A 15,535-nucleotide genomic window follows, 5' to 3' on the forward strand; every position below is an offset into this window, starting at 1 on the left:
GCAATCCATAAATGCTCCGTTTTACATAAAATAAGTACTCTGGTGCGTGAGAAAGAGAATACAAAGGTGAAACTTCATGAAATCTCCATCGAAAACATTCAGATATTTTATTGACTTCTGTTACCGCTACCTGGAGAAAAAATTCAATTCACCGCTTCAATTCAATTTATTATTCAATTCACTATTTATTTTTTTATTTTATTTTAGAAGTACGGGGGAATAAATGGCAATTGGTATTTCTGCATTTATTGATGACTTCATGCGTTGAGTTAAATAGTTTCAAGTGCGGAGTACAACAGGTAATAAATACTAATTAGTCAAAGCTTCCGTAGTCTCGGATGATAAGAATTTTTTTTTTACTGCATGTCAGTCTGATTAATGTTAGGTATCAACTCGGATTCATTTTTATTTTAATATCAATTGCTTCCCATTTTTTTTTGAGTTTAATAATTATTGTGGAATAATGATTTTTAATTGATTTGATTTTTCCATAATTGTATTGCCAAGTCTTGGGGTTTTTATAATTATTTTATATGATTACGAATTTATTCGGAATCAAATGAATTTTTTAATGAAAAATTTGATAGAAATTGATTTTTATTAATGCACTTTTGAAATTTCCCGGTGACCATAAAAAATCAATAAAAAAAAAAGGGGGAGGGATAAAAACGTCAAAAAGCGGCCCCTCCCCACCCATTTCTATCCGTCAAATCGAGAATGGTGTGACGCGCAGGCGCCAAAACGACATTTCGCGATCGCGTCGCCCCAACGACAAGTGATTCCCCCACACACACATGTTGCCGGTTACCTCAAACCCGTCGATCGAAAAAAAAACATATAAAAAACAGGCTGAAAGGTGGCAAAACGCTGTGAGAGGGAGAATCGTCGCGAAAGGGTCCTCTCGACTAAATGGAAAGTATTTTGCCTGAAAACACCTAGTGCTAGTCTCGTCACAACCGGTTCACACGTTCTCTAATCCTCCAAGATTCATCAAAAAGAATAAAAATCCCAGTGAAGTGAAGTGATAATGAAAGCCCTCAGTCTGATAGCTCCAGAGTTCCCATCGACGTTGACCCCTGAAGAGTGAAATGCCAAAAGTTAAAGCGTGAGAAAGAGAAAAAAATTTTTGATTGACAAACGGAAGTGCCAACCGGCAACAAAGAGGGTTCCAAGCCCCTGAGTAATCGAGCAATGGCTTCCATCAATGGAAACACAGGGGATCCAGTTCCTCAGTGGAAGAGGGAGTTGATTCAGCGACGAAAGCAGCAAAATAGACCCCCAGGGTGTGTCTCCAACATCTCCAGCAGCATCTCGAGTACCTGCAATCTGTCAGATGCACCTGTGGAGGTGATAGATACTGGTAAAGACTCGGAAAATGGCATAACAGATCCACCAAATCCAAATATCCCGGAGTCACAGGCCAACGCTCAGTCAACTCCAGGTTTAATCCAAAGTATTTCCACTGGAGGCGCCACAGGAGTTCGTGAGTTGACGGAGAGTCAATCTGTCGGTGGTAAATCAGTCGCGTGCAAGATGCACCTCGAGGCGAATGGTTCATGTCCTCTGGAGGACACACCAAAGACCCTCAAGTCACAATCTGTCGATCTAGATCCTCAAAAGCCACTAAAAATTTATCCAAGACTGGAGTCTGATATCTGCAGAACCAGGATGACAGCACCCCTCGAGGATTTTGAGAGTGACAGCTCCGAGGAGCTTCAGTATGGCCCTGGAATCGTCAACAAACTCAAGAGCAAGTACCTAAATCTCACCCTGAGGGAGATGAACAAAAGTAGAACTTCAGTTCAGAGATTTCGAAGGGCAGCGAGTCTCGAGGATCTCCTAGACAGCGACGAGGGGGACAAAACCACCAGGAAATTCACCAAGAAGAGTCCTGGAGTTTCTGTGAAGAATGAGAGGTACAGGAACTCCTCCAGGGGTAATGACTCCATGAAAAGAGCACGAAGTGTCGAGACTCTCATGAGGTATCAATCTGTCGAGGAGGAGAAACAGAAATTTATGGGATTCCAGAAGGACTCCAACGATCACATCGTCCTCATCGACAGGACGACTGTCAATATCGAGAGTAGATTGAAGGATCGGCCAAAACCTCTCAATAAACCCAAGAGGATTAAACCTCTGCTGGCTGACACCGAGAGACCACCACCCGATCTCGTTAAAACCACCATGAGGATCTTCGAGGGCTCTGTCAAGAAGCTCAAGCCTAAAGGTGATGTTGCTGTCAAGGTCGCAACATTTAAGACGATTAATGACACTTTTAAGGCACAAACTGCCAAGAAAATTCAGAAACCACCCCTCCAACCTAAGCCTTTCATGAATGGAGGAGTCAAGGTCGTCTCCAAGAAGAGAGATGATTTTGTCAAGTGTTTGGAGGGTAGTGAGACCCTGGAGAAGAGAAATGGAGTGGAGAGTGAGACGATTGTTCAGTCGGTTTCGTCGGTTGTTGAAAAGTTCCAGAAAATTGAGAAGTCGTCGTCACCGGAGCCCAATAAATTCAGGTTTTCACCGAGTCCTGAACCCTCCAGGGGGACTGCCAGAGCTGTGCCAATAGTCTTATGTCCTTTAGGTTCTAAGAGGGATAAAAATTCGGGGGGAGGTACGAGTGAGGGCTGTCAGGAGAAATTGGAGGTCAAGGACGAGAGGGAATCCTCTGGGGATGGTGAAGATCCGGAGGAGGAGGTCAAGGGTGATGACAAGGAGGTGATAGACTGTGAGAGTGAGGGGGTCGATGGAGACAAGGGGGAGAGTGGGGAAATTGGGGAAAAGGGGGAGAATAGGGAGAATAAGGAGGAGAGGAGGGGAATTTTTGAGAGTGAAGTGGAGGTGATCTTCGAGGAAATGGAGAAAAATTGCTCTGGGGGTCAGGGTGTCAAGGAGACAGGGGGAAATTCTCCTCAGGGTGTCAAAGAGACTGGGGGTAGTTTTCCTGAGGGTCTGGAGGATGTGGAGGTGAATCATGAGGGATTCAGGGGGGAGAAAGAGCCTGAGACCTGGAAGGAGGACAAACCCCTTGGGGCCATATCCAGTTTGGGAGTGATTAGGACCTCAAACCCTGCGCCCAAGGAGCAGAAATGTGGCAAGAAGGTCTCCTCACCCATTCCTAAACAAATTGGTATCATTCGTCCATTGGTATCGGTCAAACAGCCACAGCCACTCAGCAATCGGGAGATGGAGAAGAATTTGATTAATAGGGTGAAGAATATTGAACAGCCAACGAAGGTTGTCGTCAGTCTCAAGAGTGCTGAGGAAATTCAGGGTAAAAAAAATTCACCTGGGGAGGGGGCAGGCAGTGGACTGTGGGATACTAAACCGTGGAATCAGCAGAATAATACAATGGTTTTCAACTTTAGTAATAGGAAGGATGTGCCGGATTATATCGAGAATGATGGACTCATTATCAGGAGAAAGAGGGATAAGCCTAAGGTAGGATTCACATTTTTATTTCACAATTTTACCATTTCTTTAAAAATAATTTGAGAAGTGTATTCAAAAATTTTTCCGAGAATTTTCAAAAAAAATCATTTTCATCGATTTTCAAAAAAAATTCATTGTCATCGATTTTAGAAAAAATCATTTTTTCATCGATTTTCGGAAAAAAATTATTTTCATCCCTCAATTGAATTCAATCTTTTTTTGAACTAGTATAGTTTTAGGTAAATTGGTCTCAAATTTCTTTGAGGAAATTATTTTTTTTAAAGATTAATTTTGATTGTTTGAATTTTTGAAAGGATAAGTGATCTGGAATCCAATTTTCTGACAGCAATTAAAATAATTATTTCTCTTCTGAAACTGTCGTTCGAATGGAGTATCAATGGAGCGTGGCTTCCTGGTGGTTTTCACCTTCGAGAATACAGATTGGCCATTCCTTTCTCTTTGGCTCCAGTCCAATTAAATCATTGAAATTTAGGAAATTAAATTAATTCGAGTGCTTAAAAAAAATTACGAACATCCGTTGCGTACTAACTCTTAAAGAAAATATATCGATTATCGCGATCTCCACAATTACTGTTTTTTTAATTGTTGCCATTTTAAGAAATGATTTTCAATTATTTATTACAATTTCCGGGAATTGACGTTAACGACTTCCGTATTTTTTTTTGCGGTGGGATATCTCAATTTAGAGTTCCAGAAATTCTAGAAATTCTAGTTAATAATTTCTATTGGATTGAATAATTGCTATAATCGGATTTCTATAATGAGAATTCTGGTTTACTCTTTTAAATTCTATTTTTCATTACCGAAATCTAAATTCCATAAAATAGAATGGAATTCGATAAAATTTCGATTCAGAGTTCTAGAATTCTATTAAAACTTTCAACGAAATTAGATTTCAATTGAAATTCATAGAATGTATAAAATTCTAGAACACAAAATTCTGAATTAAACCCAAAAATCCAGGGGATTCCTTTTAAAATTAGAAATCGACTCGAATTCTAATAAAATTAAAAGAATAAATAATCGTCTCCAGACATTTTCCAGCCTAATTTTCATTCATCAAAACAAATAAATTCATCGCGATCGTTACCGTTAAAAAATGAATAATTAATTTAAAAAAATGTGTAATGGGACTGATCCGATTTCCATAATTTCAAAAATGATCAATCCCTTGGAACTTTCTCATTGTCGACCTCGGTTGATCTCAGAATTGTGGAGATCAATGGGAACTCGTTTTTTCCGGTGTATACCGGGGGCTTATGATTTCCTCAGTGGAGTTGGCGGGTGCATTCCAATCCTCAGGGGGAATCTGGAATTTTCGAGGCAGACCGGTCGTTACTGCACCGTTAATGGAGTCTAACCTTGGGAATGGTGCAGGTACTTCATTCAAGTACACCAAGGGATCCTGAGAATTCATGTTTTAGGACATTTTTAACAACTATTTCACCACCTCCCAACGCTCTCCACTTAAAACAAATTCTTACCCAATTAAATCCATTCTAATTACTCCTCAATTAATTCATAATTATCTGATAATTATTATCAATTAATTCCACATTATTAGCATCATTTTATTTATAAATAAATATGAATGACAGATTTTATTTTTTTTTACCATCAATCATTTAAACTTGAATTTTTCAAAATATATTCTTCAAACTGAATTATTTCTTATCAATTTCTGATAATTATAATTCCATTATAACTAAACTAATTAATAAATAATGATAATAATATAATTAATTGATTAATTATAATTAATTCAGAAATTGAAATTCTGAAAGTCTAGGAAAATAATTGAACAGTCGATTTTTTTTATCAGAATACCGTTCCACTGTAGATTCCAGTGATTATTTAATATCTGATTGTTTATTAATACCGTCCAGTGATGGATTTAATTCTCCCCTCGGATTTCAACGATCTCTTTGAATTTTTTTGGCTCTCATCACTCGGATCTTCACCTTTCAATTCAAAGTCCGTCACTCATGATAATCAAAACTCTCGATTTCATCTAGGTTTTTGTATTAAATGAATTGTAAGGAAAGTGTATGGTAGCTGGGTAATGATTTTATCGATGAGTCATGTTCAGTTATCAACAGATAACTAGTGAGGAGACCGCAGATAAATAACTGTGTCACATCCTCTTGTCGTTGGTTTTTTTTTCTGGAACTTATCGAAATTTATGAATTATTACATTTTTAAATTTCGCGCGAATACTTTTTGGTATAAATCCGATTGATTTTAATAGGAGATCATTTTCATTTTAATTGAACTCTAATAGTTAATACAGATGCAACTTCTGTAGAATTTAAATAAAATTTTAGAAATCTGAATTCTGAATGAATAAAATGATAAATAAATAATAATAAATTTTATTGAATTTTTAATCGAATTCGATAATGGAGTTTGAATTAAAATTAGAATTACATTTTTATTGGAATCTGTAGAATCTGTGAAATTTTAGGATTTCAACAGAACTGCAACCGAAATTGGTATTTACTTGAAACTGATTGGCGAGTAAATAATTTTCTTAGTAAACAATTAAAAAATGCGAGATTCAGCTCGGATTCCAAGGAATCCAGATGAAAATTCCTCCACGATTTTAACAACAATTATCTCAACTTTCCGTTTGAAACAGTCAAAATAATTGGAGATTTAAAACAAAAAGGAATTAATGGGGAATGGAAAAAATGGAAAAAATTGACTGAGGGGACGGTAAAACGGCCTTGATCAACAGCATTCCAGTTGATTACGTGGAATCCACGGTTGAATATGGCCGTTGTAGAGCAACTTACGGGGATCCAGCCTGTAGATGGAAATTTAGTTCTCGAGATCCGTTATCCCCTTTTTAGAAACGCTCGGTCGACAATATTCTCTCTCTTTGCTCAACTATCTGGAAGAATTTCCGGATACAGTTTGTGTCGTGGAGTTCTGTTTACCTCTACAAATTTTATGCACTGCAAATTTTATCTCCATCCCATGTAATACAGGTATTCAATTACCAAAGGATCAGAGGAACAGCGAAAAATTATTCAATTGACTCTTCTCGAATCAAATGAAATTTCAATGAAACTCCCGATTTTTCATTATAATCCAGATTATTATTGTTAAAAATAATAATTTCATTCTATCTACTCTCTTTCGGGCGATAATAGAATTTATTACGAATGCGAAAAATTATTCAATTGACTCTTCTCGAATCAAATGAAACTTCAATGAAACGCCCGATTTTTCATTATAATCCAGATTATTATTATTAAAAATAATAATTTCATTCTATTTACTCTCTTTCAAGGGATAATAGAATTTATTACGAATTTATTACGAATTTATTACGAATTTATTTAATTGGTTTTTGATTTCTTGAATAATGGATTTTTTTGATAATTCATTTTGTATTGAATTTTTTTTTATTTTCAGGTGGGAGATGGTGGGATTATCGTCCTGGATGCCACTTTGGATGCCTCGACCACTGATGAAGGCGATTGGGAAATGTCCAGAGGACCCCCTTCACCCTGCGATGTCCTCTTCACGAACGACAACGTCTTGATTAATGGGCGCAGTAATCTGATAAGGACCCCGAGAAATCACAAGGTATCAGCAAATTCTTGGAAAATGATACTGTATTCTCGTTAAAGCACACACTGGGGAATTTCTTACACATTCATAACAATATCTCATTAGACAACTGAATTTACTAACTAGAAAATATTTTTTATTATTTTTAAAAATTTTTTTTTATTAAAATTTTTTTTTTTCAATTTTTTTTAATTTCAATTTTATTGCTCATACAGATGATTTCGAGAAATTATAAGGAATAGGCAGAAAAGTATTTCAGCTCATGGTTTTTTTGCAATTAATATTGTCAGTACATTTTTTCTATTTTAAATACTCATCTATTTGTTTCTAGGAAATTAATTCAAAAGAAAAGAATTTTGGTTTTAACCGCGAATTTCAAATCAATTATTGAAATAATTTTCATTGAAATGTAATTTCAATTGAATTCAATTCTTAAGGATTCGTAGAATTAATCAACGTTCAAATGGAATAATTTATTAAAATTTTTAAAAAGGGAAATCAATGACCCAATGATTCGAAAATTCGAATTTTCGACATTTCACGGAATTTCGAATACATAAAATCAATAATCCCCCAATAAATAGTTTTTCGAGAGAATATTCATCGATAAACGGAGAGTACTAGTCCAATAGTCTCCAGACCACAGAAAACTTAGACTTCCAGTGGTGCAACGAGTTTTTCTACGAAATTTCTTCATACGTGACTTCTCACTTCTTGAAGAAAAAAAAATGAGGAAAGTCGTCAATCGGAATACTAATGGCTAGTTTGTGCCAGTTCTGCTGCGCGAATGTCATCTCAGGTAATGAATACCGGAAAAAATTGATTCTGGGATGGCATTGGGCAGATCATCCCCACCTGTTTATTAATTCTTCAGAAATACTCTCGGGGTTACGATTATATCACAAACGAGATAATGGAGATTACTGATAGGGCAGGAAAAATCGTGGAATAATGTGTTATCACTTTGGATTTTCTCACGTCGGTGGGATGAAAGTTGACGTTGAAAGTCTTTAGATTGACGACTAAAAATCATCTCTCGAGATCTTCTTTATCTTTCCACTTCAGGAATAAATATAAACGGATAAACTTCCAGGAAAATTTCCGCGGAGTTCTGCGAAGGTTTCCGGAAAAAACGAGTTGCTAGTTTTTCTCGTGGAAATTCTGAAAACCTACATTAATCAATAAATAATGATAATTATAATTAAATATCCATGATTTATATAAAAAATGAAAAATTACATTTCTTGATATTTCACTGCGGCATTCCTTCAAATAATATTTTACAAACGAATAAATAATAAATAAATCTGATAATTCCATTTGAGAATTAGATTATTATTATTTATTAATCAGATTAGTTACCGTTATTTAAATATTATTTTTAATTAATGTTAAGACTCGGGTGGATTATCTAGAAAAGATAATTTACTCCGAAATTTGGATTCCTAATTACTTTGGCAATTAATCGTTTTTTCAATAATTGTTAGCTAGCGTTCCAGCGATTATCAACAACTACGCCGCTAGCTAACAATTATCGGAAAAAACGATTAATTGACGGAGTAATTAGAAGTCCCAATTTCGGAGGAAATTATCTTTTCCAGGCAGTCCATCCGGGCCTTAAATCTAAATCGAAAGTTCAATGAATATTTTTTAAAGTTGTTTAACATATTAATAACATATTAGATAATATCTCAATTGTTTGATTTTGTAATTTCTGGGGATTTAATCTTGAGGCACACGATTTTCATAACTGACGATAAAAAATCAGAGAAGCTAGTTGTTTCCTCGTGGTATTCATATTAGCAACGTGGCATCAGGATGACGTTGGTGTTGTTCCCCAGTTCGATACTCAACAAGTGTGACCGGTTACTGTTATTTGCGGTTACATACCGTGCCGTCAGCAATCCTCATCTCCCTCTGAGCATTATCTCCCGCACATGTTCACCAAAATTTATTAAAACAAGATAAAAAACCAAGGGATTCATCGGTGAACGTTAAAATATGGTCAAGGCCACACGATTGTTCGTGGTCACGAGCCATGGATGTTCGTATCTGTTTTGGAAAAGCTGACGAAATTAAATGACCGGATAAGCCCGGATGATTGAGATCAGAACAGACTAGTGATACCTAGGGAAAGCGATTTTTATTTTTATTTCAATTAAGGTATTTGTCATTTATCTGGGTTATGATTAAAAATTTTTAACCTGCGGATGTTTTATTTGTGATGCAATCGCGATAGGAAATTAATGAATTTATTAATTGGTTGTAATTATTTATGGGAAATCTTATTGTTGGATTTTTGTTGCAGAATCGGATACAGTTTAATGATGATGCTACCAGAACATTTGAATATCCCAGTGAAGCTTCGATGCTAGAAGATGATGCCAGTGGGGAAACATCTGCAGGATCTGCTGATGATTATCAATCATCTGTTAGCAACAAATCCACGTGTTCGACGGGGAATTCTGCCTCTCCCATTCTCAGTGAGTGAATTATTTCTAATTTAAAAACCATTGTTGTCTTTTCGCTCCAATTTCTCGTATTTAAACATTCTTTAAATTAATGATTGATCAATGGAGAAATTGAATTTGAAAAAAGTCACTTTATCCGTGCAAAAGTCAAAATATTATATCGATTATTATTTTAATTATTTAATTACGAGTGTAGGAAGAGCAAAATATTAATTATCAATTATTGAGTGTAAAGTAATTATGACGAATAATTACGATAAAAAATATTGCGGAGAATATTAATATTATGGAAGATATTTAGACGGAATATTTTTGCAGTTAATATTCCTTTTAGTAATAGTTAAATGCGATATCAAAGTCAACTCCTCGGGCTGATGGGGATTTTTTTATCTTTTTAGTCTCGTTATTCTGAATGGCGAGGGGTTTTCAAGTATTTTACGAGGTGAATGTATATGAAATCACCGGGTTGTTGATGGGAAACATCAATTTTATAGAAAACTCGAGTAAAAAGTGTAAATCGTGAAATAAAACCAACAGAACTTCCGCTTCTATCACCACTTCCCTTCCTTCACTGTCCAATTGAAGAGTTTCCTTCGAATGCCTTTATTTTATTGTGTATCCACCTGTCGATAAAGACTACTTCCACAATACTAAATTATCTCCTTCCTCTCAACTCATTCTACCGTTGACTAGCTCCTGGAGTTGTTCTCGCAATATAATTTTTTTTTTAGTATAAATTTTCTGTTGATGGAGTCTTCACTCATATTTATTGCTCACAATAAATTTGCAATTAGAAACAATAACTCAATCAGGAATTAATTGATCTGTGGAATTAAATTTCGAACTTTAATTCGAATGGAAATAAATAAACAATAAAAATGTTTCTCCAGTGGAATAATTTCCAGGGAATTTTCAATTATTAATATTCAATAAAATAATCGTAATTTTTCTCTCAAGAAAATACGGAATTTCGAAAATAATGAGTAATCATTGGAGGAGTTGATTCAAGGTCATATGCAACATAATCATCCTCTGGAGTATCATCATCAGAGATTATCAGAAATATAGCGAATTATTTGTAAAAAAATTCGTACTCTCTTCACTGAATTTATTTAATCTCCATTATTTCCATTGTTCTATTTTCCTGCAGGTGGAGGTGGTCTGGCGAGTTATACACCGAGCAAAGTCGACCTGACATCCGATGGATTTGAATTGGGCATCACGAGATCTGTCCACCCACCGACCACCGGAAGTGGTCAGCAATGGGAGACAGAGGATAGCACGACAGATGGAGGAACACAGGAACACCTGGGGGACTCCACCGAGGCTGCCTGGGGGGCTGAAGCCACTGCTGATCTCCTATACTGATCTGCTCTACTAATATTCATTCAATCGAAATGAATCATCGGTGAAATTCCAGTTCACTGAGAGAATTCCCACGTTTCCCGGGAGGATAAACATCTTTTCTTCATGCTAGAGGAACTTTTACGCTTCACTGGGGCTCAAAATTCCTTCATTCCTCCGTGAGGTATCGATTTTACTCAATACGATCGATTATATTCGCTCCAGAATCAAACAACACGCATGAAAAAAATTATAGAAAAACCGCTCACTAAGCGATTTTATTTAATTATTATTCGACGTCCACAAGAATTCCGGGAATTCTATTGGAATTCTAATTAAAAAATCCTCAGTTTCTTACGCTATTTTTATAGGAAATTATACAAATTTTTCGTATTATTTAATATTAAACAATTGAAAAATATCCATGGATTCTATAAATCGATTAATCGATCGTCTAATTGTTTTTTTCTATAATAAATTCTATTGGTTTGAATTATACAGAATAAACAAATTCATCGATCAATAGACATTCAATTACAAATCAATGAATCAATTCTGAAAGAATTTATTTAGAGAAAACTCTCGACAGATCGATTAATCGATTTGTTCTACAATTTTCAATTCAATGTTTCAATTCAAATTAGAAATTAATGAATTATTGGGCGTTTTACAGAATATGAATTGAAACATGAGAGAAATGCTAATTGAATTTTTAATTAGAATTATAATGCTGAAAAAATTGGAGAGAATTTCTTAGAGAAATCGCAAGGATTGTCTATTTTTCTCATACGTGCGGTATTTAACGAAATGCATTCCATGAGGTAAAATCCACCTCGAGGGTTCAACCTTTCAGAAATAAAAGTATTTTTCGTGAGAGAAACGACTAAACTGCCAAAAATCAACTCTCGTTTTCTATCGATTGGAGATAACTGAATTTTCTATTTAGATTCTAGGCCATCGAGACCGATCACGTGGAGAACAAATCCTAAAATTCAGGGGAAAATCGTGATTCAGAATTTAATCGATTTCAAATCATCGCATTGTCCTTTCAAGGCAAGTTGTAAAGTTTATAATCGAGAATAAATCAAATATGTTTTTCTACGATTTTTTATCACGATCGTGTGCCGAAATTTGTACGAATTTTAGGGTTTTAGAGTATTTGTGAAACCCCAGGGGATTTTCAAAACAAAAATTCAGACTTTCCTCGAGAGATTGAGATATTAAATATAAAAATCATCGAATTGTGGAAACGACTGATTGGACGATAAATTCTATTCATCAAAAACAAATTTCCAAGATTGTTTTTGAGAATTTGTTTCTCCGCTGCTCAAAAAATCGTTGTGTTCTGATAATATTCGATTAATTTTTAAACACTGCGATTATCGAAAGGTGTCAATGGAGAATTGTAAAGTTGCCAGACGCTTTTGCAACTATTTTTCCCATCGTACTCCGTAGCCTGATGGATTTTGTATATACCATAAGTTATTATAGTCTCGGGATAAGGATTTTCCATTATTAACTCGAGAAGATGAATAATTAATAGGTGAAGTGATAACGTGAGAGAAATTGAATTACATCTTTCCTAATCACCGATTGATCTCGAATCAATAATTTTTTTTAGATAAATCGGTATTTTCGATAAAAAAATTAAACATTCGATTTATCTCGCTTTAATAATTCGCTATTTAATTATTCATAAGTTGGATTTGTCTCTGGAAGAGACGATCTCTTGAAGAAATCATGAAATAGTCTATATTATAATTTGTTTGAACTCGATTGAAATAAAATTAAAAAGCGAAGAAGCAACGGGTAACGAGTAGACTTGTACCCTAGTCGAGTTTTCGAGGCATATCTGCGAATCTCGGAGAGATAGCGGATTTTTTATCAGAAACTTTTTTGTGGAGCTAATTAAAATCTACAAAAAAGAATTCCTCCCAAATTTCGGTATCTCTCTTAGATTCCGAGATATTCCTCAAAAACTTCACTATTGGCTGAATGAACTTCCGAAAATTTATAAAAATTATGAAAATTATACTATTTATTTGGTTCTGTTCGATTTTTTTACCAGGTATTGTTATTAATTTATATTATTGTGATATATCCGTTAGAGAAAAATTATTTCGTTCGTCCTACTTCTAATTGCATTCCCCTCCAGTCCGATTGAAAATAAATCAATAGCAAAAAGATAAAGTGAGAAATCGAACTTTACAGCCTGTAAAACCTCTAAACTATTGGTTTTAATCGGAATCATGAAAAGATCTTTTTTCTTGGAAATCTAATCAGCAACAAAAAAGTTCTCAAGTGTTCTCTCGTCAAGTCGATAGTTTCAGAGATAAATGGATTTATAAAAACTGTTCAGCTCGATTTATCTGGCTTTATCACTAGCTAATAGGATAATTAATATTTTTAGACTGCTGCGACGTTCTGATGATTGGAATTGTCGCTATTTCAACTTATATATAAATATTGTGAATGTGTTTTGGTTATAATTTGTAAATTATTGTTGTACAGTATGTCTAGGGTAATGCGAGGGAGATAAATAAATGATTCAATGTCAGAGTGGATGATTAAAGGAATACCCATTTGTAGTATTTATCGTTAAGAGTAGATTCTAGAGATATGGAATTTCGAGTAAGTTTTCAATTATTGTGAAACTACTTATGTACCGAGTGATTACGTATTCAGGGGATTTTCCCTCTTGGATCCGAATATTGAATGATATATAATCTTCGTGTAATGGAAGTTAATAGAATAAAGGAACATGTAAACAAATTTTTTATCATTTTTATCCATCACTGAACAGTCTTTTTTTATTAATAAAAGGAATTGATTAATTAATTTCTAGTGGTTTATGAAATGGTGATTAATATTAATGATAAGATGGGACTCAATTCTTATTTTTTGGATCTGAAATTCATTCGTTAAAATTTTTCTAGACACGATACAATATTCAGAGTATTTCACAAATTGTTTATGGAGAATAATAAAAATATTATCCAAGGAAATTTGAAGGATTCAAAATGAGAACTCCATTGTGATATCAAAAATTATATTTATCAGCTTATCATGCCTATATAATACAGAAGAGATCGATCTTAAATATCGAGAAAAGAAATAATTCAAATCTCCAAAATAATTCGATTTTTCCAGTTTTGTTAAATACTGATAAATCAACAACTATTGATTTTACAATAAAACCTCAAGAGACCTTTTTTCTTGGAAATATCGGGCCTCACTGAAAAGTCCTTTGACGTTTTCTCGTGAAGCAGAGGGTTCTCGAGATAAATGGATGATAAATCGGAATTGAGGTGAATCGTTGATAATGAGTAATCACAGTTCATTTATAAATCGACGTGTAGTATTCCTCTTCTAGATCATAGAGATCAGCTGCCATGTCGTCCCTGAGAGCTGCGAGTTTCTGATCGCACTCAGCTTGTTTCTGTCTGAACAATTTACTGTTGGTGGCGATGGCATCATTGACAGAAGGAAAATCATTGAGGATAAGGTACTGCTTGATGTCGGAGACTAGTTTCATGAGGGATTCACCAGCTCTCACGATATTTGCAGCCCTCACATGCATCTCGTATGTGTCCTGCTCACATTGGGTCATCCTGGACAACTGTGAGTCATTTTCTCCTTTCGCCAATTTTATTATCTCTGAAAGAATTTGTAAATCTTTTTATTTATTGTTATTCATTCCTCAAAAAATCATAACGATAAGAGAAAAATGTGGAAAGCCATGGAAATTAATTGTTGTAAATGTTAAAAAATTCATTTGTTTATAATTTTTGGTGGATCTGAACCATTCATTCACCCAAAAAAATCGGGAAATCATTATATAATTAAATTAATTCATTGGGATAATTTGAAGTTTAATTATTAATTTTTACTTTAGTGTTGAATGATAATTTATCATTTTCTGATTGTAATTAGGAAGTTTGTGATTAATTTAGAGGTCTGATCGAGTTGGAGTGATGAAAAAATAGTTTTAATGAGAAATCTGGGGTGTTTTAAGAGGAAAACAATGGAGGAGGTTAGTACGAACCTTCAAAATTCTCCAGCATGGATTTCACGTCGTCTTTCAGTCTCGTTGTATAGGATTTAAGTAAAGCTTCTTTACTTTGAGGTAGAGCTCGTGGTGCTGACATTGTTACAACAATTAATTTAATTGCACTGTTTTCACGATCTGACGAGGATTTCCATTGGAATAAATGTCTAGAAATAAGGGCCCGGTAACCTGTGCTCATGGAGCTCAGGCGACTCTGGAGTTTTGTTAATGAGACCTGGATAATAAAATAAAAAATTCAAATAAATTATTTATGACATGAATAATTTCTTCTACTAATTTACAAGCCTCACCTTTCGCCTCGAGTTATTAAGAAATAGAGGAAATATTTATAAACATTGATGTATGACTGAGCATCAGTCGAGTCAAAGAGGATTGATTGAAGTAGAGGGTCAGTTTTGGGGGTTGGAGTGACCGCAGCGGCAACGTAGTACTTCACCCCAAGAGAGGGAGGGCGCCATATGCAATGGGGGTGTCCATCAAGTCGACGGGGTGAATTTTATTTTCTGCGGCATGAATGCCTTTTATTTTTTGTTTGTTTAACTGGAATTTAGCCGCCTGTAGAACGAGTGGAAGGGGGAAGCCACATTTTGTGGAATTTTAAATGAAAAAAATTATTCAA

At 34.8% G+C, this 15,535-nt stretch overlaps 2 protein-coding genes across 2 annotated transcripts; one reads left to right on the forward strand and one right to left on the reverse strand.

Moving 5' to 3' along the window:
• The first annotated feature begins 713 nt into the window (after window positions 1–713).
• On the forward strand, window positions 714–11,250 carry bif (bifocal). The gene is made up of 4 exons (XM_011306094.1): window positions 714–3,441; window positions 6,874–7,047; window positions 9,341–9,515; window positions 10,654–11,250. Exons 1-4 carry the CDS (start codon window positions 1,192–1,194, stop codon window positions 10,869–10,871), a joined length of 2,817 nt encoding a protein of 938 aa, XP_011304396.1. The 5' UTR covers window positions 714–1,191; the 3' UTR covers window positions 10,872–11,250.
• Window positions 11,251–13,879: 2,629 nt separating this feature from the next.
• On the reverse strand, window positions 13,880–15,293 carry MED22 (Mediator complex subunit 22). Its single transcript, XM_011306095.1, has 3 exons — window positions 15,207–15,293; window positions 14,893–15,130; window positions 13,880–14,504 (listed from the first exon to the last, which is right to left on the reverse strand). Exons 2-3 carry the CDS (start codon window positions 15,092–15,094, stop codon window positions 14,185–14,187), a joined length of 522 nt encoding a protein of 173 aa, XP_011304397.1. The 5' UTR covers window positions 15,095–15,130; window positions 15,207–15,293; the 3' UTR covers window positions 13,880–14,184.
• Between the last annotated feature and the right edge of the window lie 242 nt (window positions 15,294–15,535).

This window comes from Fopius arisanus, unplaced genomic scaffold (genome assembly GCF_000806365.1).
Source record: "Fopius arisanus strain USDA-PBARC FA_bdor unplaced genomic scaffold, ASM80636v1 scaffold00046, whole genome shotgun sequence".
Taxonomy (NCBI): domain Eukaryota; kingdom Metazoa; phylum Arthropoda; class Insecta; order Hymenoptera; family Braconidae; genus Fopius; species Fopius arisanus.